The sequence below is a fragment of the Lontra canadensis genome, unplaced genomic scaffold (genome assembly GCF_010015895.1).
Source record: "Lontra canadensis isolate GAN:19392208 unplaced genomic scaffold, GSC_riverotter_1.0 scaffold53, whole genome shotgun sequence".
Taxonomy (NCBI): Eukaryota; Metazoa; Chordata; class Mammalia; order Carnivora; family Mustelidae; genus Lontra; species Lontra canadensis.
This window is the reverse complement of record NW_022631047.1, coordinates 13,492,952-13,514,382: the sequence shown is the minus strand read 5'-3', so window position 1 is coordinate 13,514,382 and position 21,431 is coordinate 13,492,952. Positions and strand designations below refer to the sequence as shown.

Here is a 21,431-nt window from a genome sequence, read left to right as displayed (position 1 = left end):
GAAAGAGAATCTTTTGAGAATTTTTTTTTTTTAAGGATTTTATTTATTTACTTGACACAGAGGGAGAGAAGATCACAAGTCGTCAGAGAGGCTGGCAGAGAGAGGGGGGGAAGCAGGCTCCCTGCTAAGCAGAGAGCCTGATGCAGGGCTCAATCCCAGGACCCCGGGATCATGACCTGAGCAGAGGCTCAACCCACTGAGCCACCCAGGCACCCCTGAAAGAGAGAATCTTCAACAGGCTCTACAGCCAGTGTGGAGGCTGATGATTCAGGGGTCCATCTAATGACCCTGTCATGACTCTGAGATCATGACCTGAGCCGAAATCAAGAGTTGGGATGCTTAACCAACTGAGCCACCCAGGCACCCTTATTTTCCATTTTCTATATAACAATAATTTAATGATTGCATAAACTTCAATGGAGTGGATATATAATAATTTACTTAACAGTTCTCTGTTTTGGGCTTTTGGTTTATTTTCAATTACTTATAAAGCTGTTATATTCTGCTGTCGTGTGTATTTGTTAAGATAGTTTTGTCTCTCTTTTTTTTTAAATTATTTCATTGGGATAAATTTCCAGGATTAGGATCACTGGATCAAATGGACAATCAAGTTGATGTCTCTTGATCTGGCTTATTAAATTGCCCTATGCAAGTGTTATACTGATTTGCCATGTCATTATACTCAAGTAAGCACCTTTCCCCCGTATCTTTCACGACTCTGGGTATTTGCGGTTCCCCAACTTGTCTTCACATTGGAGTCACCTGGGGACCTTCAAAATATCCTGAGGCTTATGCCCTGCCCCCAAAGATTGTGATTTAATTGGTCTCAGGTATGGTTTGGGCTTTGAAATTTTTAAAAATATTCCCAGGTAATTCTAATATGTGGACAAATTTGGAAATCACTGCGTTACATAATTTGTAAAAAATTTCACTATGGCTATCTATGCAGAATGGTACCTCACCATCATTTCCTTTTGCACACCTGCAAATATTAGGGAGGATCTAGTATTTTCTCCCATGTGAATTGTCTATACCTGCACTTTTTTTTTTTTTTCAAGTAAGCTCTATGCCAAATGTGGGGCTTGAACTCACAACCCTGAGATCAGCAGTTGCATGTTCTATGGACTGAGCCAGTTAGGCGCCCCTGTTCCTGCTCTTAACATGTATTTTTATATTTCAAAAAGACATCAACTTAATTCCAGGGAATATTTACTATTGGAATCTTCAAGTTAGTCTTAACATTTAAAAAACAAATCAGTGAATTTTCAGAACCGATAAAGATGGAAGGACACAGGGAGCCAGGGTAGAGGGCAACCAACAGAAGGCAGGGAGAAAAGCCCCTTGTCACCTGCCAGGGAGGCAGAGGAGAGAGTCGGGCGCCTGGGCCCAGTGCTATCTTAGGCTCTGACAGTGGAGAGCAAACCCCCTCCTGAACTGGGATGGGGGGCGTGTGAGAACTCTGTCCACGGTCCCTAGCCCAATTCTGCAGTTTTCCCCTGCAGGCATTGGATATGCCTCCCAGATGATTGTCGTCCTCCTGAACATCTACTACATTATTGTCCTGGCCTGGGCCCTCTTCTACCTCTTCAGCAGCTTCACCATCGACCTTCCCTGGGGAAGCTGCCACCACGAGTGGAATACAGGTAAGGTCATCCCTGGCGAGTCCCCTTCCTCTTGCCGCTCAGCCACATAAACCACGACTGGGATTATCCGTATATCCCCGGCACCCCATCGCCAACCTTAACTTGGGACATTCTAGATAACCCGCCAAGTAGGTCACAGAAATCTTGTATCAAAGATCAGCGTGAGAATTCACCAGCATCACAGGCAAAATGTCACACACTAAAAAAAACGGTCTCTCAACTGTACTCAAATTTTAAAAAGTTAGTGTATTCAATTCATAGATTATGAAGTCGCAGATTATGCAAACAGAACTGATTTCTTTTTATGTAGTTTAGCCATTTATTTCTTGCAGTTTGAAGTATGATCACTTCGGTGTATGTATTGTTTGTCCATTATCTTTGTTTCTCCCGTCTTCTTTCTGATACTATCTTGGGTCTTTCGATCTCATGGTCCATCTCGGTTTAACCAGGGAATAAGCTGTTTTGTGCATCTTCCTTATGATTTATAAACATGCTTGATTTCTCCTGTGCTTGTAAGACTGCTTGTGACTCTCTTAGAAGACAACAGGAGCCACCCGTGGCCACAGGCCTACTGAGTCGATTTGGTAGAAAGTATAAAGATTGAAAATCCCTAGGGTAGTGCCATCCAAGAGAACTTTCTGCGATGAGGAAAAGTTCTCCATACTCTCCAACATGGTAGCCGCCAGCTCCATGTGGCTGTGGAGAGCTTGACATGGGCCCAGTGTGTGTGAAAACCTGAGTTTTTAAGTTTTTGTTTAATTTTAAGTAGCTTAAATGTAAGTAGCCCCATGGGGCTGGAGGCCAACCCAAGGACAGCACAGGTGGGGAGCTGTCCTGTCTGGACCCAACATCTCCACTTGCTCTCACGGCCCCAATATCCCTCGGTGCTCATCACGGGGGCCCAACCTGTGCCATGACTTCTTTTTTCGTTTTATTTTGTTTAGGTGAGGTATTCAGTTCCAACCTGGAGTCTAAGCCCTTTGCTTGCCAAGGGGGCACACTTGGCAATGCTTAGCAAGGCCCCTCTGGTGCTCAGACCCTTATCCCTTTCCAGGCGGTTCTGGTGCTGATCTCTGCCACCTTCATCCCACCAGTTGGCAAGCAAAGAGTCTGATCTTGGAAGCTCCTCCCCCCACAGCCCTAGATTCCTTAGGTTCTTCTTTTTTAAAGATTTTTATTATTTTTTTTATTTATTTGACAGAGAGAGAGAGATCACAAGCAGGCAGAGAGGCAGGCGGGGGTGGTGGGGGAAGCAGGCTCCCTGCCGAACAGAAAGCCTGATGCGGGGCTCGATCCCAAGACCCTGAGATCATGACCTGAGCCAAAGGCAGAGGCTTAACCCACTGAGCCACCCAGGCACCCCTCCTTAGGTTCTTCTTAAATGTGCCTGGTGGTGCCTGCCCCGAGCCCTGACTCCACTGTGCTACTTACCTTACTTTCTGGTGCTGGCTACATCATAAGCGCTCAAAAAAAAACATTTTGCTGGATGAGTCCAGTCTTAAAAGTTGGTTCTATTCTAGTATGTTCTTGATTATTATTTTTTTCTTTCTTTCTTCCCTCCTCCCTTCTTTCCTCTCCCACTCCATCCCTTGTTCATTCTATTTATCCTGAAATCACCCTTGACAACCAGCTTGTCAGATGTTGATTTGATTCAGATCTCAGAGGAGTTCCTTTTGTAGAAATGTTGCAAATTTCTGGTGGCCTAGGGCTTTTGCTTCAGGGTGTTGTGAGGCCTACAAACCTTGGGGTTGACTGGGGGATCTCTGAGACAATCTCAAGGCACATTCCATACCCGAGTCTTTTGCTTCTTGATATTTTTGACATTTCTCCTAGTGAGTCTGGTTTTACTCAGAGCCTAGCATCTTTTGTAGCAGAGGACATCCCATCCTGTCAAGATGAAACGCCACTTTTCTGGGCGAGCTGAAGCTTCAAGGAGAGAGAGGGTTCCGTGGAAAGAAGACTCCATGGGCATTCATTCAACAGATATTTATTGAGTTCCTACCCTGTGCCAGGCTCTGTTCTAAGCACTGGGGTTATGATAAGGCACACAAGGGTCCCTGCCCTCATGGAGGTTTTGTCCTAATGGCGAGACACAGACCGTAAACAAAATTAAATGCCTAATGTGTATTATGTTAGAAGAAGGGTTAGGGAGAAACATATAATAGGGAGGAGGAATTGGGAGTTTTAGGGGTGGGAGTTGTCATTTTCAATAGGGTCATCAGGGAAGGCCTTACTGAGATGACACAGAAGTTGTGCTCTGAAGGAAGGGTGGTGGGGAGTCAGCTGCAGTGCAAAGGCCCTGAGGTGGCCTTGTGCCTATAGCATCCAGGGAACAGCAGGGTGTGACTGGAGCAGGTATGGCCAGAACAGGTCAGTGGGGATCCCTTCAGGCGACAAGGTCAGAGGTAACAGTGGTAGATTGAAAAGGGCCTTGGAGGCCATTATAGGGGTCATATCTTCTTTCTCTGTGTGGGGTGGGAAGCTCATTGGAGAGTTTTATGTCACAGATGTGACGTAGAGTTACTTAAATTTTAACAAAATCATTCTGGCTGCTGTGTGGAGATTGCACGAGGGAGGCAAAGGTAGGAAGCAGAGGGCAGCGGAGGAGCCACAAAATGGTGGGGACCCACAGGTGGCCGTAATGAGAACGGTCTGATGGCAGGTGTTGTGGAGGTAAGGCATACAACTTGCTGAGCTGGATTCCAGCCTTCAGTCAGTCATTCACGACCTGCGACAGGCCGTTTCTAAGAAGATTCCCTTTCTCCATGTGTACAACGGGGAAAACTATCTGGTTTAAAGTTTTCTACGATTATTACGCTAACATGACGTAAAAAAGAATGCAAGCCCCCCGCCCCATCGTGAAACTCCAAGGTCATTTACAAATAATTAAGAGCCACTACTTACTGGGCGCCTTATACTCAGGTTTTCATTTAGTCCCTCATCAGTCTCACAACTGGGAATCACTATGTGCATTATAGGATCGAGCAAAGTGATGTCAGAGAGCCACACAGCAAATAACCAGAGCGTCAGCATTTGAGCCAGAACTTTCTGACCTTGTATCTGAACTCTTGGCCACTCCGCTACATGTCTTCCCTAGAAAGCGTTATTATCCTTCAGAGATTGTGCCTTCATACAAGGCAGTGACCTAGAAATATTTGCAAACTTTGAAGAAGGCAGAAGCAGAGCTCCCTTTGTGATCCCATCTTATGATGCTTTAGTAAGAGTATGTCCCCAGACATTTAGAAACCCGCCCGTGAAGTCATGCGGGAGAAGGCGCAGTAAGCTTGTTGAAGTTATCTGTGTTCGAGGATGTTCTGTATGGACAACTTCAGCCCGGTTCCTTCCAGATCCCTTCCTTCCCGTTGCCCTATAATTTCACACCCCTCTCTCTGGCCATGCCAAATAGTGAATGACCTTTCTCTTGCTTCCTTCCCTGGGACCCACGGGTAGAATACTGTGTAGAGTTCCAGAGGACCAATGGCTCCCTGAATGTGACCTCTGAGAATGCCACCTCTCCTGTCATCGAGTTCTGGGAGTAAGTGAGGCCCTCTCCCCATCCCAGTGTGGGCTGTGTGTTGGAAAAGAGGGCATAGGGATGAGCTCGTGTGGTGGTCCTGTCACCTAAGTGGCTTCCCCTGCCCTCCTGCCCCCTGTTGGGCTTGTATTCGTGATTAATGCAGAATGGGTTTCAGAGATGAGAATTTTGCAACTTTCCTTAGGCCATACCTGCCTTCCCTCCCCTCATCCTCACCCCCATGTTAGATGGCGCACACGCGTGTGTGTGGACACTCCTACTTCCCTCTGCCCTGCAGCTTCGTGTAGGCTGCGTCCTAGCCCCCCCCGCCCTCATATCTATGTTCACCTAGTGATTCCTAACATCAACACATCCCGAAACCCTGGTTGGGAAGATATGTGTTTGCACCTCCCTCTCTAGGTTAAATTGGTGCTCAGCCTCCCAGACCACACTTACCTGGGAACAGTCTCTAGTTGTCTCCCTTGCTATCTATCCCCATCTCTGGGCAAAGGAGAGCCTTGTGGATCTGAGCAAAAAGAGCTGACGAGCCTTTGGACGAGAGCCTGCAGGCATGACTCTACTGCCTGAGACACATGGGCCACAAAACTGAGGCTGGGGGCAAAGGCGGAGCCCAGCCCAACCTTTTTTCCCCAGGAGGCGGGTCCTGAAGATCTCTGATGGCATCCATGACCTGGGGGCCCTGCGCTGGGAGCTGGCCCTGTGCCTCCTGCTCGCCTGGGTCATCTGCTACTTCTGCATCTGGAAGGGGGTCAAGTCCACGGGCAAGGTCCGTGCTGGAGAGCTCCTGGCCCCTCTCTCTTCCCAGGACTCCTTGCCCTCCCTGGTGGCCCAGTCACCCAGGAGCTCCCAGAGCTGTAACCTGGTCGGGGACGGGAGGGAATGAGCCCCTCAAGATTGAATGTGGCTCCCTTGATTCTGGGCCTCTCCTTGCTTCGCTCCTGTGCACTCTGGTATGTGGGGAAATGGAATGGAAAGGCGGGAGAGAGAGAGGCAGGAAGGACACTTCCAAGGAATGTGATCTTATAATTTGCCACACGTGCGGGCACGTTGCAAATTGAACACCCATCATGGCTCCCTGATTTATTCAACGGTTCTTTGGAAAAATAATCCCACTGAGACAATTCATCTCAAAATGATCCGCAACCACCCTGAGAACTTGGGGGTGGGTACTCTCTGCCATAGAGTGTATGAGGCATTAGAGGGCATTCTGAGTTCTTCTGGACTCTTGCCCTGGAGGCCTCTGACAAGGCTTCCTTCCTGATCTGGCTCCCCAGCTGCACTAAGCATGTAAGCCCTGTGAGGACAGGGATCACGTGTTAGAGAGTTTTTGGTACCCGACAGCCCTTGCCAAAAATCTAAGCACCTTTGCTCAGAGCATGCCTGAGTTCATTCAGTCACTTAACAGATATTTACCAGGGGGGAGGTGGGTGTGTGAAGCTGGAGGGCTAGGGGAGGCTGTGGCTTGGGATGGAGGGCAGATGGAGCCGGAACAGCTGCAGGGGTGAGAAGGAGGGGGCAGAGACAAACTGTCTTGACCTCCTCTGTGTGCTCAGAGCAAGGAGCTCCCGCCTCCTGCCTCTGTAGCTGGTCTCGGTCTTTGTCGGTCTTGGGGCCCCTCCTACCAAACTCACGGGTTCCTTGTCTTTCATCTGCCCTCTGGTTAGGTGGTGTACTTCACAGCCACATTCCCTTACCTCATGCTGGTGGTCCTGTTAATTCGAGGGGTGACGCTGCCTGGGGCAGCCCGAGGAATTCAGTTTTACCTGTACCCCAACCTCACACGTCTGTGGGATCCCCAGGTAAGAAGCCACAGACAGGGGCCAGCCATCCCGTGGCTCTGGAGGCTTTTTCCCTGCTCCTGGCCCAAACCCTGTGGTGGCGTATATGGTGGTGTAGGGGGGTCTCTGGCCACGTGTTAGCAGCTGTCTGTGGTCCCCCGCTTGGTTCGCAGCCGCCAGGGAGCGCAGGCCTCGTCCTCAGGGGCTCCAGTCTGTCCCCACTTTCCCACTTTTCCTATTGGTGTTCTCAGCTCAATTTCTTACCCCTCCACCAGCCCCTCTGGTTTCCTCCCTCTGCCCACATGGCCCATTCCAAGGTCCCTCAGTTCCCCAGCCCCTCCCATGGCCAGCTGGGTTGGTGTTGAGTTTCCCATCAGTTGTCCAGAGGCCCCGGCCTCCTCCCTCCTCTCCGGCCCTTCCCTCCTGTCCTGTCTGCTTCAGCCAGCTTCTTTGTGGCCTGGCCCTCCCCGGGGGTGCTGCTGCTTGCTTCCTGGAGGGGTTTGGAAAGCAGGGCCTGAAAGAAAAGCCACCACTGCTGACAGGTTTCTTATCTTCTCCTGTTTGGCAGCCATTTTGAAAAGCTGGCAAAGCCAGGAGGTGTCGAGGGCCAGAGGGGAGCGTGGGTAAGCTCCACCCCAGGGCTCCTAAAATGCATTGTCCAGCTACGTGCCCCACCTATGTGCTGTGGCTCCCTGGCACCGAGGTCACCCTCTCTTTGGGTGCTGGAGGGGCTCTCTGTGTCTGGAAAGGGGCCCTGAGGAGACACAAGGTGGGAGGCTCCCAGCACAGAAGAGACGAGAACAGCCAGTGGCTTCGCACACGTTGCAAATGCTGAGGTCCCTGCTGGGCAGGACCTGGAGCGGGGGTGGGGGCGGGATCCAGCAGCTGCATTTTTCTCACGGTTCCCAGCCACCCTGGCAGAGTTGAGTCCTGCCATCCTGAGTTCTGCCCGCGACCAGAAGTCGCCAGAGCACTCGTCTTCCAAAGCTTCTCGCAGAGTCTGGCAGCCTGGCGTGCCAGGTCCTGCTCAGCAATCTGGGGAGCTGTGGGCTTATCCTTCCCTCCCCTGTTTATTGGACACAGCGGAGGTGCGGCTTGCCTTTGCCTCATCTCCACGTGAGGCACATGGGCCGTAGTCCGGCTAGGGAGCAAAGCGTAGAACTGTGGTAGTTGAAGCAAAAAGGCCCCCAGAGATCAACCAGGGCAAACTCCTCATTGAACAGATGAGCAAACAAGGCCCAAGGTCACACAGCAAGTAAGGGGCTGGCCAAACAAAGTGTAATTTTATTCTGTGATTCGGAAGCCCTTTGACGTTTCTGGAACCCAAGTGTTGTGGGTCGTGACAAGCAGGAGGTTGTGGGGACCAGCTTTGAAGGCCAGGGGTAGAGAGGCTGGCTTGGGTCTCGTGAGCAGGAGGGCTCCAGTGTTGTTCTAGAAGAGCAGAGGGATGAACCAGGGCTAAGCTGCCGTCTACCTTCGTCTGGGGGGTTGGGCTGGGAAGGAGAAGCCCGTGTTCAGGCAGGGAGACGGGCAGGGAGGCCGAAAGAGAAACGGGAAGGAGGGCTCTGGTATTTCTTGAATGGATTTTTGGCTTCAGTGATCAATGCCTCATTTGTTCTGATCAGCTGTTTATAGTCAACAGTGACTGAGCCCTAACTACGTCCTATCGTCATTACGTGCAGTGTCACAGCTAACCCTCAAGGCTGATCAGTGAGGTGACCCCATTTCATAAGAGAGGGAGGCCTAGAGAGCTTAATGCATTTTTCATCCTCACATTTGCAGCTGGAACCTGGGTCCGAATGAGGACTAATCCCATATGCTTTATGATTTCTTGAGGGCAAAGTCCCCATCTGCTCATCTTTGTTTTTCTCAAGCTCATTCAGTCAGCAAAAAGTTTACTCAACATCTATTTATTACGTGACAGGTTTGTTCCAGCAAACGCAAAGGAGGTGGACCAGATAGCCTTTAACTCTGAGCGTCAACAAGGCCATGATTCTGTGTCTGGGTCACTGCGGGGAGTAAAACCTCTTTTCACTGCCATCCAGGATACCACCCTTCCAACTCCAGCCAGCTGTAGGCTGCGCAGAGAACGTGTGCCTTCCAAGTCCCCTGAGGCCATGAGGAGGGAGATGTTTCCAGAGCCGGGCTTGGTCTGTGCGGCCCAGCAGCCTTCTTGGCCCCTGGGTCCCCCCCCGTCTCCGGCTGCAGCCAGGCCTCTGTTGTCGGTGAACAGAGCAGCAGCCCCGCAGGTGTGATGGCCCTGCCAGAGCCCTAATTGAATGTAGTTTGCACTCCCCAGGAAGTGTGAGAATTCCAGCTGGCATTTGCCTGGCACTTGAGAAAGGTGCGAAATTCCTGCTAGCCAACACAAAGACCAAAGACATCTCTGTCTGCCAAGCACTCAGTCTGGGAGCGGGGAGGTGGGCAGAGACTGCTGGGTTCATCTGGCTCCCTCCTCTCTTCCTGCCAGGCTTGCTGCATGTCAGGCAGGTCACTGCCCCTCCCGGTGTTCCCTGGGGCTCATCCCTTTCACACCCGGGAGGGGCTCCTGGAGACCAGGACTCTCCTGGGCAATCCTTTCTTTCCCTTGCCTGTCCCTTTGTTCTGCTGCCTTTGTTCGGTAGATGGATAGGGACTTAGGGTGTCCAAAGAGCCTTCTTGGAACCTTTGAAATCTCAACGCTAAGCTCTTCTAATGAAGGGCTTGTTTAGGGAGGCGGTTGGAACATGGATTAGAATGGGTCTTTTTATTTTTACTCCTATGGGACCTCATGATCACTGGAAGGTGAGTTGCCTTTTTGAAGTAACCACAGTAACCACAAAGAGCAGCAGGAGCTGACACATTTATTATGTGCTTGCTGTTTGCCAGGCACTTTTACTGAGGGCATGACGCTGGGGAGCCCCCACGCAGCCCCATGAATGCCTGTCAGCTTCATCTTACAGATGAAGAAACTCAAGCATAGAAAACTTAAGAACTTTGCCCCAAATCCACAAGAACTAGCACACGGGGAAGCTTGGGTTTTATGCCAAGTGGTCTTACGGAGTCTGCTGTCCTGATGACCATGATATACATTTTCCAAAGAGTATGAATGTGAAAGTTTTCAGGGCTGCTTTTCACTATTCCAGAAGATGGGACAGGGAACTAATACTTATTTATGTGCTGAGGATTTTGCATATATTATTTTATTTGTTACTGTACCCATTTCCCTGAGGAGAAGAGTGAGGTTCGGAGAGGTTAAGGGACTTGCCCAAGATCACACAGCTAGGAATTAATAGAGTTAAGAGTTGAACCCAGTTCAGTGCGACTCTGAAGCCCAGGCTTTTTCCATTACACACTAGTGCCTTCCTACAAATAGTGAACATAATCATCCTTGGGATTGAGCTCAAAGTCGAAAACCTCCTTCCTGGATCTTAGAGGTCTCTGTCCTCTGCTCCCCGCAAAGACCTCGCTCTCCTTTTGCCCACACTCAACCAGGTGTTTCTCACACTTGTTTTACTCTTGATCGGTCTCCTGTCGCAGCCAAAGACACACTGGGGCTTTGTTTTAGGAACCAGAACTGCTGGCGTGGTCAGGGAGCAGGTCGCCTGCGGTGGAGAACAGAACAGCCGCTCTACTTGTTCCTGCGGCCCTTCCTCTGACCCCTTTCTTCTCCCCATCCCAGCAGGCTTGTCAAGCCACAGCTGGGCCAAGAGCGGGGGGGGGCTTGCCAAGCTGCTGGGGAGCGGGTTTTAGTCAGAGGCTCCAGGTCTGACCCTCACCCTCTGAACTCTCAGCCCTCCTGCTGCATTTCCCTCTGTTCTCGTTAACCTCTGCCCCCAACCCCAGTCGTAGTCTGTCCCCCTCAGGGCAGGGTGAACTGCCAAGTCACAATCTTTCTTATTTTTTCTTCCCAAGGCCAAGTTCGTGCAACTTCATCACCATGGGGTTTGCGGCCCCTGCTTACGTGTGGGCAGCCGCAGAATGTCTCTGCGGGCAGCGGAGAGTTTCCCTGGTAACTCATGGGCACTGCCAGGCCCGGGAGGGAAACTTCCAAGACCCGAGGCTGGGCAGGCTCCTGGGCTCTCTCCTGGATGGCCCACTGGGGAGCGGTCACCTGGGCTGGTGGCTGTGGGCCCCCAGGTAGAGAGGGATGTCTCCCAGCCTTCCCTCTCTGGGCCTGGATCAGATCTTTGGACAAGTTCAGAGCCTCCGGCCGCAGGGTCCCACCAGTAACCCACTGAGAGGGAACGAAACAGAAGAGAGGGACCCGTAGTCACTGACTTCCTGAGGTGACTCCCCTCACAGCCTCTGTGGGGATGGGGGTTCACAGTGAGCAGAAGGGATAGGAGCCCAAGATGGTCTCCTCTCTTCTTCACCGTCTTTCCCCACTCTGCCCCGCATCCCACAAAAGTGGAATACAACGAGAGGAGTGGGTGCCCTGGGTGGGTTCCGGGCGCTGGTTCTCAGGGCCTGTAGGGCGGGGATTCCCGCCTCCGGCTGACACTAGGATCATTCAGGAAGCTTTGAAAATAATACAGATTTCTGCATGTTTCTTAAGTCCTAGAGACCCGAGATCGCAACTAGGGCTTGCTATTGGGTCCCCGGGACCCACCCCAATGCTGGGGGAAATGGGCAGTTTGGCAGGGGCGCGTGTGACAAGACCGTGAGGGAGGCTGGGGGCGGTGGTGACAGTCAGGGAAGCAGGGAGAGGCTGGCCAGCAACTGAGGCTTTGGTGGGTGTGGGTACTGGGAGCTTGACATGAGAGGAAGGAAAGCAGGGGTCTGTTTGGGGCTGTTAGCAGAGGGCGAGACAAAAGCAAGAAATGGGGACCCCAGAAAGGTTAGGCCCGGTGTTTTCTGCGCCCGTAGCTTAGTGTTCCCTTGTGGTGCTGCATCCTCTGAAGACAGGAGGTGCCTGGGAAGGGTCTGCGGCCCAGGGACTCCACCTCCTGCAGATCAGCAGGGTTGCCCAGTCTTGCTCGCCTTGATGTGCTTTCTCTTCGGGATGTTATTGTAGCTGTTAAATCTAAATCATAACATGTCCGGGCCGGCTCGGCCAGCTGAGACAATAATGGTTCTCACCGGGCCCGGGTTTAGCCGCAGAGTTCTTCCCCCCAAGAAGTACACAGCATGTGCATTCCTGTTCAGCCTCTTGCTTTTGTGGGCTGAGGATGACTCTTTCTGCTTTCCAGAGGACTTTGGGGGGCGCGGGGCAAAGATATGTTCTCACCATGGCTCTGATATGAAGGATCCCCTAGGTCCAGAGATCCTGTCCTCTGGGTTCCTTCCAACCCCGTTGCGAGGAGGACTCAGGGAGGGAGAAAGTAGGGGAAGAACCAGGACCTTATTTCTGTTGCAGAAAGTTGGTGCCAGGCCTGGCTTAGTCCTACAACTCCCTCCCAGACTCCTCTTCCCTTGGTCCTTCAGGCTTCTCCCAGACCCTGCTGCCCACGCCATCCTGGTAGTCCCCAAGAAATGCCCTCCCAGGGCCTATTGGGATAGTCGGGTTGCAGGCTGAGCCACTGCTAGCCAGCGCCCGGCTCAGCCACAGGACTGTGTGTGCCGTGGAGCCCTGACAGCCCGGCTTTCCTGGGGTGCAACGTTCTTGCGTTTCCCCTGTGTAGGTGTGGATGGACGCGGGCACACAGATCTTCTTCTCCTTCGCCATCTGTCTGGGGTGCCTGACCGCCCTGGGCAGCTACAACAAGTACAACAACAATTGCTACAGGTGATTGGAGGGGTGGGGCCTGGGCCCCCGTCCCGCCTCTCCCCTGCCCCACCAGTGTGCTAGGTCTGGGTGCTTTAAAGGGTGCAGAAGCTCATGCATCTTCACCCCACTTTCCCGTGCCCCAGGGCCACCAGTTGCTGAAGGCGAGCCAAGGATAGCATGGGCAGAGGAATTTCCTCCAAAGGCTGGGGTGGTTGTGGTTGGCTGGGAAGCCACCCTGGGGTCCAGCCCTCTGGCTAATGGAGAGGTTTGTGGGCTCGAACCTGGGAAGTCATTCATTGTGCCATGCAGTAGAGCCTCATTTGCCCAGCCAGTGCTGAACCCTCACCTACTTTTACCTCACCGCTCCCCATCTCATGCCTCCCCCCGAACCCCAGGGTTCCCTCCAGCCTCCTGGCTTCATATCAGAGCATCTCAGCCAAGTTCAAGCTAAATTACAAAAAAAAAAAAAAAAAGAAAGAAATCAAGTCCCGTCTTTCAAAATCAGATTTGGGGGATGAGAATCACATGTTGCTTGGGATTGCCCATGTCCATAGCCTCCACATTAGCATGCCAGACTGAATTGCGTCTGAGCGGAAGCGTCCTGAGAGGGGTGGTGGCAATAGGGCAGGGGTGGAGGGGGGAAGCTCTGCAGCAGTTCCTAATTTTTAGATGAGTATATTACTTCCTTAGAACCTTATTCTTCTGGGACCACTGTGACTGAGTCCAAGTCTTAGCTAATAGATTGAGGGGGGTGGGTGTGGGGGCAGAACCAGGCCTGGAGTGCTCGTTGGGATCCTGCTGGCAGCCCCCCTCTGGTCTGGTGAAGGGCTGGGGCTGTCTGTCCACCTGAGGGGCTTCCTGCTGGCATCCTCGTGCTGACCCGGCCCATCTCTGTCCCCCGCCTGCCCCGCAGGGACTGCATCGCCCTCTGCTTCCTCAATAGTGGCACCAGCTTTGTGGCCGGGTTTGCCATCTTCTCCGTCCTGGGCTTCATGTCTCAGGAGCAGGGGGTGCCCATCTCTGAGGTGGCCGAGTCTGGTGAGTGCTGGGGGCTGCGTGCCAGGGCTGGGTTCTGGGAGCTTTGTTTGAACCTTCGCCAACTGGGGTCTGGACACGTTTCTCCCTACCCTGGGGTGCTCACCCTTCGGTGGCCGCGTCCCTGGGAAGACGTGGGGGAGCACATCCACACTCACCCCAGCTTCAAAGGGCAGAGGGGTGTACGGGGAGCATTGCCCACACCTGGCCTCCACTTCCTGGAGGCAGCCAACATGGTCAGGCTCATGTTTCTCCTTGCAGAAACACTTTAGGCATCTGTGAGAAGAGAAAGGCACACATACACATACGCACGTACGTGAACATTCATACAAGCTGAGACATGGTACTATTTCTATTTCTTACCCCCCCCCTTCTAGAAAACCAACTCACAGAAAACTATAGATGCTGTTCTGCCCCTTGTCTTGTTTTGCCCACTCCAAAACGTATCTGGAAGATAAGTTTATGTTGGCGTGGAGTTTCCTCCTTTTTATCATGCCGTATTCAACAAAATATGGTTGTTGTTGCTTTTATATTTTTTATTATTTTTTAAAAGAGTTATTTATTTATTTTAGAGAGAGAGAGAGCATGAGCAGGGGGAGGCACGGAGGGCAGAGGGAGACAGAGGGAGAATCTCAAGCAGATTCCCTGCTGAGCCCACAGCCTGATGCGGGACTCGATCCCAGGGCCCTGAGATCATGACCTGAGCTGAAGGCAGACACTCAACTGACTGAGCCACCCAGGTGCCCCTGTTGTTGCTTTACTTTATTCTTTAAAAGATGTGTTTATTTGAGAGAGAGACAGAGAAAGAGAGGGAGAGTGTGTGAGTGCTCACACAAGTGGGGGGCGAGGGCAGAGGGAAAGACCGTCAGCAGACTCCCCACTGAGTGCGGAGTCCCATGGGGTGGGGGGTGCTCAGTCTCGGGACCCTGAGATCAGGACCTGAACTGACACCAAGAGTCTGAGGCTCAAGCCACTGAGCCACCCAGGCGGCCCCTAGTGTTGCTTTTAATCAAGAACCAGTGCCCTACGTGAGTGAGCTGTCAATGTGTCCTGCCCTTCCCTACTCTTGAGGACCACCCTTTCGCCCTCTGCCTCAAGACGGTGTTCCATCATGGCCCACTCAAGCATGCCCTGTTACACAGAGGGCCAAGCACTGGGAACTGACATCACTGATTCTTAGGAAACCCAGTATTTTTTCACTTTTTTAAAAATAGAACTTTAAAAAATTTATTTTTCAGAGAGAGAGAGCACAAGCAGGCAGAGCAGCAGGCAGAGGCATAGGGGAGAAGCAGGCTCCCTGCGGGGCAGGGACACCCCCCACCCCACGCCATGCGGGACTCGATCCCAGGACCCTGGGATCATGACCCAAGCCAAAGGCAGACGCTTAACCTTAACCGACTGAGCCACCCAGGCATCCCGCTACTGTTTCACTTTTATAAAACATTTGCTCAATGCCAGGCACTGCAAGAAGCAGTTTGCCTGCAGCAGCGATGGCAAGCTTTGAGGCGGGACTGGGATTATCCCCGTCCCTCCAGTGTGGCGAGTGGGGGCTCGAGGAGGTAAACGACCGTCCAAGGTCCCAGTTGTACTGTCTCTCCGGGGAAGCTGCTGTTGGATAAAGCCAGGCGTGTGCAGGTATATCAGCTCCCGTAGTCTGAGCCAGCTAATTTGAGAGACTGTTATGTCAGCGATACCCTGAAATGAATGCCCAGTCACTCCTAGCCTTTTCTGAAGGACAGAAAAGGCTCTGGGTGCAGAGGTGGCACACGGGTGGCCCCGGGTTCAATCTAGTCCTTGGAGGTATTTTCTTTGGGAGCGTCTTCTAGAAAGAACTCGCCGATTGCCGTGGTGGAGTCATGATAGCGGCAGGTCTCATCAACTCCTGCCTGCGCTCATTTGACTCTGGGTCAGTGGCACAAATGTACGTGGCCAGGGCCCCTGGGTGGCTCAGCAGGTTGGGCTGCTGCCTTCGGCTCGGGTCATGATCTCAGGGTGCTGGGATCTGGTCCCGAGTCGGGCTCTCGGCTCGGCAGGGAGCCTGCTTCCCTCTCTCTCTCTGCCTACTTGTGATCTCTCTCTCTCTCTCTCAAATAAATAAAATAAAAATCTTTAAAACAAACAAACAAACAAACAAATGTATGTGGCCTTCCTGGCCTCTGAACTCTTTTTAAGGGTGAAACCTCTGGTTTGGGGCAGTAGATCCCAAGAGTGAGCCCTGAGGATCTGGGGTAGAACTCACGGAAATGCAGGTGATCTTCCCCCTTTGTGTCTCCCAAAGCCCCTTACACCCACAGCTTCTAGGTGGTTCTGCTCTGTTCCTGCCAACAAGAACACAGCGGGGGGTGCCTTGGAGATGTGGGCACCAGGTGGAGGTTGGGATGACTTCTCCCAGGCTCGGTTAGGGGCAATGACGGTAACTTGGGGGCGAGGTTTCCTCTGGCTCTTGTGATTCCATGACCTGCACCGAGCAGCCTTGGGATCTCATGTGGTCTGGAGGCAGCCCAGGCACTGGGCCGTGTTCTTCTGCTCCTTGCTGTAGGCCCCGGCCTGGCTTTCATCGCCTACCCCCGGGCCGTGGTGATGCTGCCCTTCTCTCCCCTCTGGGCCTGCTGCTTCTTCTTCATGGTCGTCCTCCTGGGACTGGACAGCCAGGTATCAACAAGTGGTCGTGCGAGAGCCTGAGAGATAAGTGGATGTGTGCGGGCTGGAGGATGGGAAGCCGTGGGCATGAGGTTGAGCCCGACGTCCCGAGGGACCTTAGGAAAATTGGGGACCGGGTGAATGTCTCAGGTGGAGGCCCATCTAGGGACCAAGAGGGACTCTGCAGGGTAGGTCCAGACCTGAGCACACCAGGACGGTGCTGGGTACTTGAGGGCGGGGGCAGGGCTGAGCCTGGGAGCAAGAAGCCAGAGGTGGCTGACGGCAGCAGCGTATTTGGGAGCTCTCTTTCCCTCCAATTCTTTTGCCCTCTCATCCAGTTTGTGTGCGTAGAAAGCCTGGTGACGGCGCTGGTGGACATGTACCCCCGTGTATTCCGCAAGAAGAACCGGAGGGAGCTCCTCATTCTGGGCGTGTCCGTCACCTCCTTCTTTGTCGGGCTGGTCATGCTCACAGAGGTGAGGGTCCGGGAGCTGTGAAGGTGGGGACCGGGAGAGGAGGAGAAGCCAAGCTCCCGGGCTTCAGGGCCCTGGGACTCCGTCCCTTCCCAGCCACAGCCAGCACCAAGTAGGTGAGGCCTTCCTCTGCCCTGGGAACACCAGCCACACACCTCTGGGGGCGGCTGAGGGGTGGTTTGGCTCCACGGTAAGCTAAGAGGTATGAGAAGGATGGTCAGGAAGTTCTGGGTTAGGAAAAATGGCCTTTCCAGCAAGCTCCCATGACTTCTCAGTCAGCTGAACCACGTTCCTGGGAAAGACTTCAAAGGCAGAAAGGGAGCCCTGGGGATGGGTGCTATTCTGTGTTTTGTCTCAAGGGAGAAGGAAGGAGATGGAGTTTGTCGTCTTCACAGTACTGATGACGGCCTCTGTCCTGATCCTCCGCCAAAAAGTACACACGTCGTCTCGGACTTCTGGGTCAATCCCTAAATGTTCTCAGGGATGAGCTAACAACAGCGACTGTTTTCTCTATCTTCCCTCTGAAAATAATAAAAAAAAATTTATTGTCTCCTATTGGCCCTAGTGCCTCCCAGCTCACAAACTATATTCTGTTTTAATATCTGTCTCCCGTGATCACCAGGTCTGCTCTGTGCCTGTGGGTGTGAGGCTGGAGGCCGGGGTGGGTAAATCTCTGTTTCCTCCGGATACAGTTCTGCTCTGTTTTCTCCCACGGCAGGGCGGTATGTACGTATTTCAACTCTTTGACTACTATGCTGCCAGTGGCATGTGCCTCCTGTTTGTGGCCATCTTTGAGTCCCTCTGTGTGGCCTGGGTCTATGGTGAGTGACCCTCCCCCCCGGGTCCTAACCCCAGGGCTCACCGCCACCTCATGGCCCTTGGACAAAGAGACATCTGCTGTTCTCACACACCTTTTCCTGGAACGCCCCCCACTGCTTGACCTCAAAAATCTCAAGAATCCTAAATCGCTACCATTGGAAGGGCCCTCCGGAGGTTGCTTCGGCAACCTCCTGGTCATGGCCGCACCCAGACTGCCCCGAGTGGGCCCATCCTATCCTGTCCTAGCCAAACCTCTTCAGCCCTTGACGACCTTGATGAACAGAAAGTCATTGTCTTTGCTACGCTAAGGCCTGCCCCCTGCCGTGTATGCCTATGACTCCCTGGGGAAGAGAGTCTCCCAGCAGTCGTTGGAAAGACAACCATGTTATCTTCTATTTCTTGGTCCTTGCCCATCTGGCCCGTGCCTTGGATGCTGAAGAATGTTCTTTCTCCCCCTTTCCTTCCTTCTCTTCTTCCTGGTAGGAGCCGGGCGCTTCTACGACAACATTGAAGATATGATTGGATACAGACCATGGCCTCTTATCAAATATTGCTGGCTCTTCCTCACCCCAGCTGTGTGCACGGTAAGGGAACCTCAGGGGTAAAGTGACATGAAGGCAAAGAGAAATGGTGGTGGTAGGAGGGTAGATAGGCTGTTAGCTCTAGAAGGTACTTCTCCACGGGGACTGAAAAATCATTTTACATTTTCACTCCTCCTCCTGTTGGATTCTAGAAAATGGTTAGCAGGGTAGATGCTTCCTTTCCAATTCACAGAAGGTCAAACTGAGGTCCAGAGCTACCAGATGGTTTGACCAACACCACAATGTGAGTTGAATGTCACAGGCAGGACAGCAACCCAAGGGCATTGGGCTGCTTGTGGTGTACTAGTAACCACAGCAATTATAAGAACACCATTACAGAACTCACACTTTGTGCCAGGAATAAGGTGCTTTGCACGTTTTAACCCACTTGATCTGCACAAGAACTGCATGAAGAATTACTATTATACTCATTTTATGGATGAAGCGGAAGCCAAAGAGGGACAGCCATTTGCCCTAGCGAGGAAATAGCAGTGAGCTGGGATCAAGCCCAGCAGCTTGGCTCCAGATTCTGAGCAGTAAGCCCCGGGGTGCTGCCTCCTGGGGCTTTTTCTTGTATGTCTGCTGCTCCCCAAGTTCCCACTTCGGGGCACAGGGTGTAAATGCGGCTCAGGGGGAAGGAGGCTCGACCCCCTGCCCTTGAGGCCCTCGCAGCCTCACCTGATGGTGCTGGATCCTTAAGCACCTGAACACGTTAGCAGCCTCATGACCATTTCCTAGCTGAGGGCCAGCTCCAGTAGAGGTGCACAGGGGCACGGGGCCCTGCAGGGAGAGGGGAGGCGCCTTGGATGTTCTGTTGAGAAGGTGTGGATTTTGAGTAGAATGTGGTTGGGGGTTGGGGTTTGATTGACCCAGATGAGCCTGGAGGCCAGTCCAGGCTTACAGAGTGAAGGATCGCTGCCAGCTCTTCCAGGGGGCGTGGAGGGCACAAGGCTCCTGCTCTCCCAGCCCCTTTCTCTTCTCCTCTCCTCCTCAGGCCACCTTCCTCTTCTCTCTGATCAAGTACACTCCGCTGACTTACAACAAAAAGTACACGTACCCGTGGTGGGGTGATGCCCTGGGCTGGTTCCTGGCTCTGTCCTCCATGGTCTGCATTCCCGCCTGGAGCTTCTATAAACTCGGGACCCTCAAGGGCTCCTTCAGAGAGGTAGGGGGTTTGTGGGGAGGGACAGGAACACGAGACGATGACATAGGGCCCCATGAGGATAGACCGATATCCACCAGGGTAGGAGTTGGGACACGGGGGTGACACCATGCCTGGAGAGGCTGCTGGGGAGGGACAAAGTGAATTCTTACAACTCTCAGAAAGAGACTGATGCCTCCAAGTCACAGGCTGGGTCGTGGGGGTTGGCACCTGGCCACCTGGAGGGCACATATGTGTGTTGTGGGGGGGGCGGCAGGCAGACACTGGTGAGCTGATGAAGGAGGCGGGCAGCCATGCCCCTGACACCAGCTCACGAGAGCCACCTCCACTTGCCTTGCAGAGAATTCGCCAGCTCATGTGCCCAGCTGAGGACCTGCCTGGATGGAAGCGAGCAGAACCCTCAGCCCCTGCCACACCCAGGACGTCGCTTCTCATACTCACAGAGCTAGAGTCTCACTGCTAGGGCCATGGGGCCCGGGATCATGCCCACGGGCCTGGCTTGGGGGCCAGCTGCAGAAGCCACTCCGCTGGGCATCTCTGCCTCCACCTGTGGTAGATAAGACACAAGGGGATGGTTTGGAATCTGCTTGGGGCTGGGGTCCTCCCTCCAGAACTTTCCTGCTCCAGGGCTGGCCAAACAGGTGTGAGATGCTGGTATCAAGAGCGCCCCCTTTGAGACAGGCCTTGGGAGTCCAGGTGAGAGCTGGTGGGTGGAGCGGGAGCCCCGTCCCTCTTACCTTTCATTCCATTAAATCCATGTTCTTCCCACCAACTGCCGGCTGTTCCGCCTGGTTCCTGCCTTGGCTGCCTTGAGCACCATCTCACTTTAAAGTTGTGGCTTTAGAGTACCCCCCTCTGCCCCATCTCTCCTTCTCTCCCTGAGTTCTTGCGGCCCAGGAGCAGAGGGAAAGGACAGTGGGACCCAGCTGAGACCCTCCATCTTCAGACACTCACACCAGAGGGGTCTCTCACACTCCATTCATGCTCTCAACTTCCCGGAGCCCTTTCCCTCCTTCTCTGCTCTGCGGACTAAGCAGGGCAATGGAGGGGGGCATGAGGGAGACCTGAGCCCTAGCTGGAGGAAGGAAGAGGAAAGAGTGATGCTTGGGCTTCTTTCCCCCCACATTCCCCTTGCCCCCTCCCTCCCTGACCCTGCCTGCCAAAACGGTGTGTGCACGCGCCCGCCCGCCCAGGTCCTGAGACCCGAGCACGCGAGGGACAGCAGTGGCTGCAGACCTGAGGCGGCAGGTGCCACCAGCCCTGGCAGAACGGGTCCTATCCCAGCTCAGCCAGCAGAGGGACCCTACTTCCTCAGGACCACCTCGCTCTTCTGCTCAGGGCGGATGCCGGATGCGGCACTGCTGAACGTGGCCACAAGGGGGCGGCACTGCCACGACCAAGGCTTGAGGTCTGGGCCAGAGCTGCAGAGAGGATCCAGGTGGCAGGCAGCCCCTGTCCAACCTCGGGGGCGCCGGGGGTTGGGGGGGGGAGTGGGCGTGGTCTGGGCCCCAGATGATCACACAGGTGTGTCTGCAGCCTTTATGTGTGGAGCTGGGGCATACTTATCTCTTGGTGTGTAGGTATGTGTGTGTGTGTGTGTGTGTGTGTGTGTGTGTGTATGTGCCTGAACACGGTGCTTTCTTTCTCCCTGAATGTGTGGAGGCTTCGGTGTCTGCCTGACCCACCTCTGCTCAGATGGTTCTTCTTCTGCTGGTGTCTGGGGGAGCGTCTGCGAATCTCAGAGCTGCGGACTAAGGGCACACACTATTCCTGGGTGATTTCCCTAGTTTATTTTACAGGTCAATTAGTGGGAAAGTGCGCTGAAACCGTTGCCAGTCTTCAGGTTTTGATTTTTGTTGTTGTTGTTTGGAGAAATTATCAAAGTCAGTGGTCACGACCCTCCCGCTTGTTGGTGTCGGCTGCTCCTTCCTGCACTGTGCCTGGCTGGGCATCTCCCGAGTGCACCAGGCTCAGTCACGGTCCTAAGGTGGGAGGAGAAAATGTGTGAGGGGAAACCTGGCGTCTCCATCCATCTGACGATGTTTCCAGAACACCATGATGTGACACTGTGCTATC

General features: G+C 53.2%; 1 protein-coding gene across 8 annotated transcripts in view; it reads left to right on the top strand.

The window, feature by feature from the left end:
* Window positions 1-20,127, top strand: part of SLC6A13 (solute carrier family 6 member 13) — a 39,083-nt gene extending 18,956 nt beyond the window's left edge. For all 8 annotated transcript variants that reach the window (XM_032874915.1, XM_032874910.1, XM_032874908.1 and 5 more), the window contains 12 exons: window positions 1,503-1,643; window positions 5,094-5,178; window positions 5,812-5,944; window positions 6,843-6,977; window positions 12,560-12,663; window positions 13,559-13,683; window positions 16,220-16,332; window positions 16,659-16,796; window positions 17,512-17,614; window positions 18,096-18,196; window positions 19,188-19,358; window positions 19,696-20,127. In XM_032874915.1, the coding sequence (XP_032730806.1) occupies window positions 1,503-1,643; window positions 5,094-5,178; window positions 5,812-5,944; window positions 6,843-6,977; window positions 12,560-12,663; window positions 13,559-13,683; window positions 16,220-16,332; window positions 16,659-16,796; window positions 17,512-17,614; window positions 18,096-18,196; window positions 19,188-19,358; window positions 19,696-19,818 (1,472 nt within the window). In that variant the 3' untranslated portion in view covers window positions 19,819-20,127. The remainder of the gene's footprint in view (window positions 1-1,502; window positions 1,644-5,093; window positions 5,179-5,811; window positions 5,945-6,842; window positions 6,978-12,559; window positions 12,664-13,558; window positions 13,684-16,219; window positions 16,333-16,658; window positions 16,797-17,511; window positions 17,615-18,095; window positions 18,197-19,187; window positions 19,359-19,695) is intronic.
* Window positions 20,128-21,431: the final 1,304 nt, after the last annotated feature.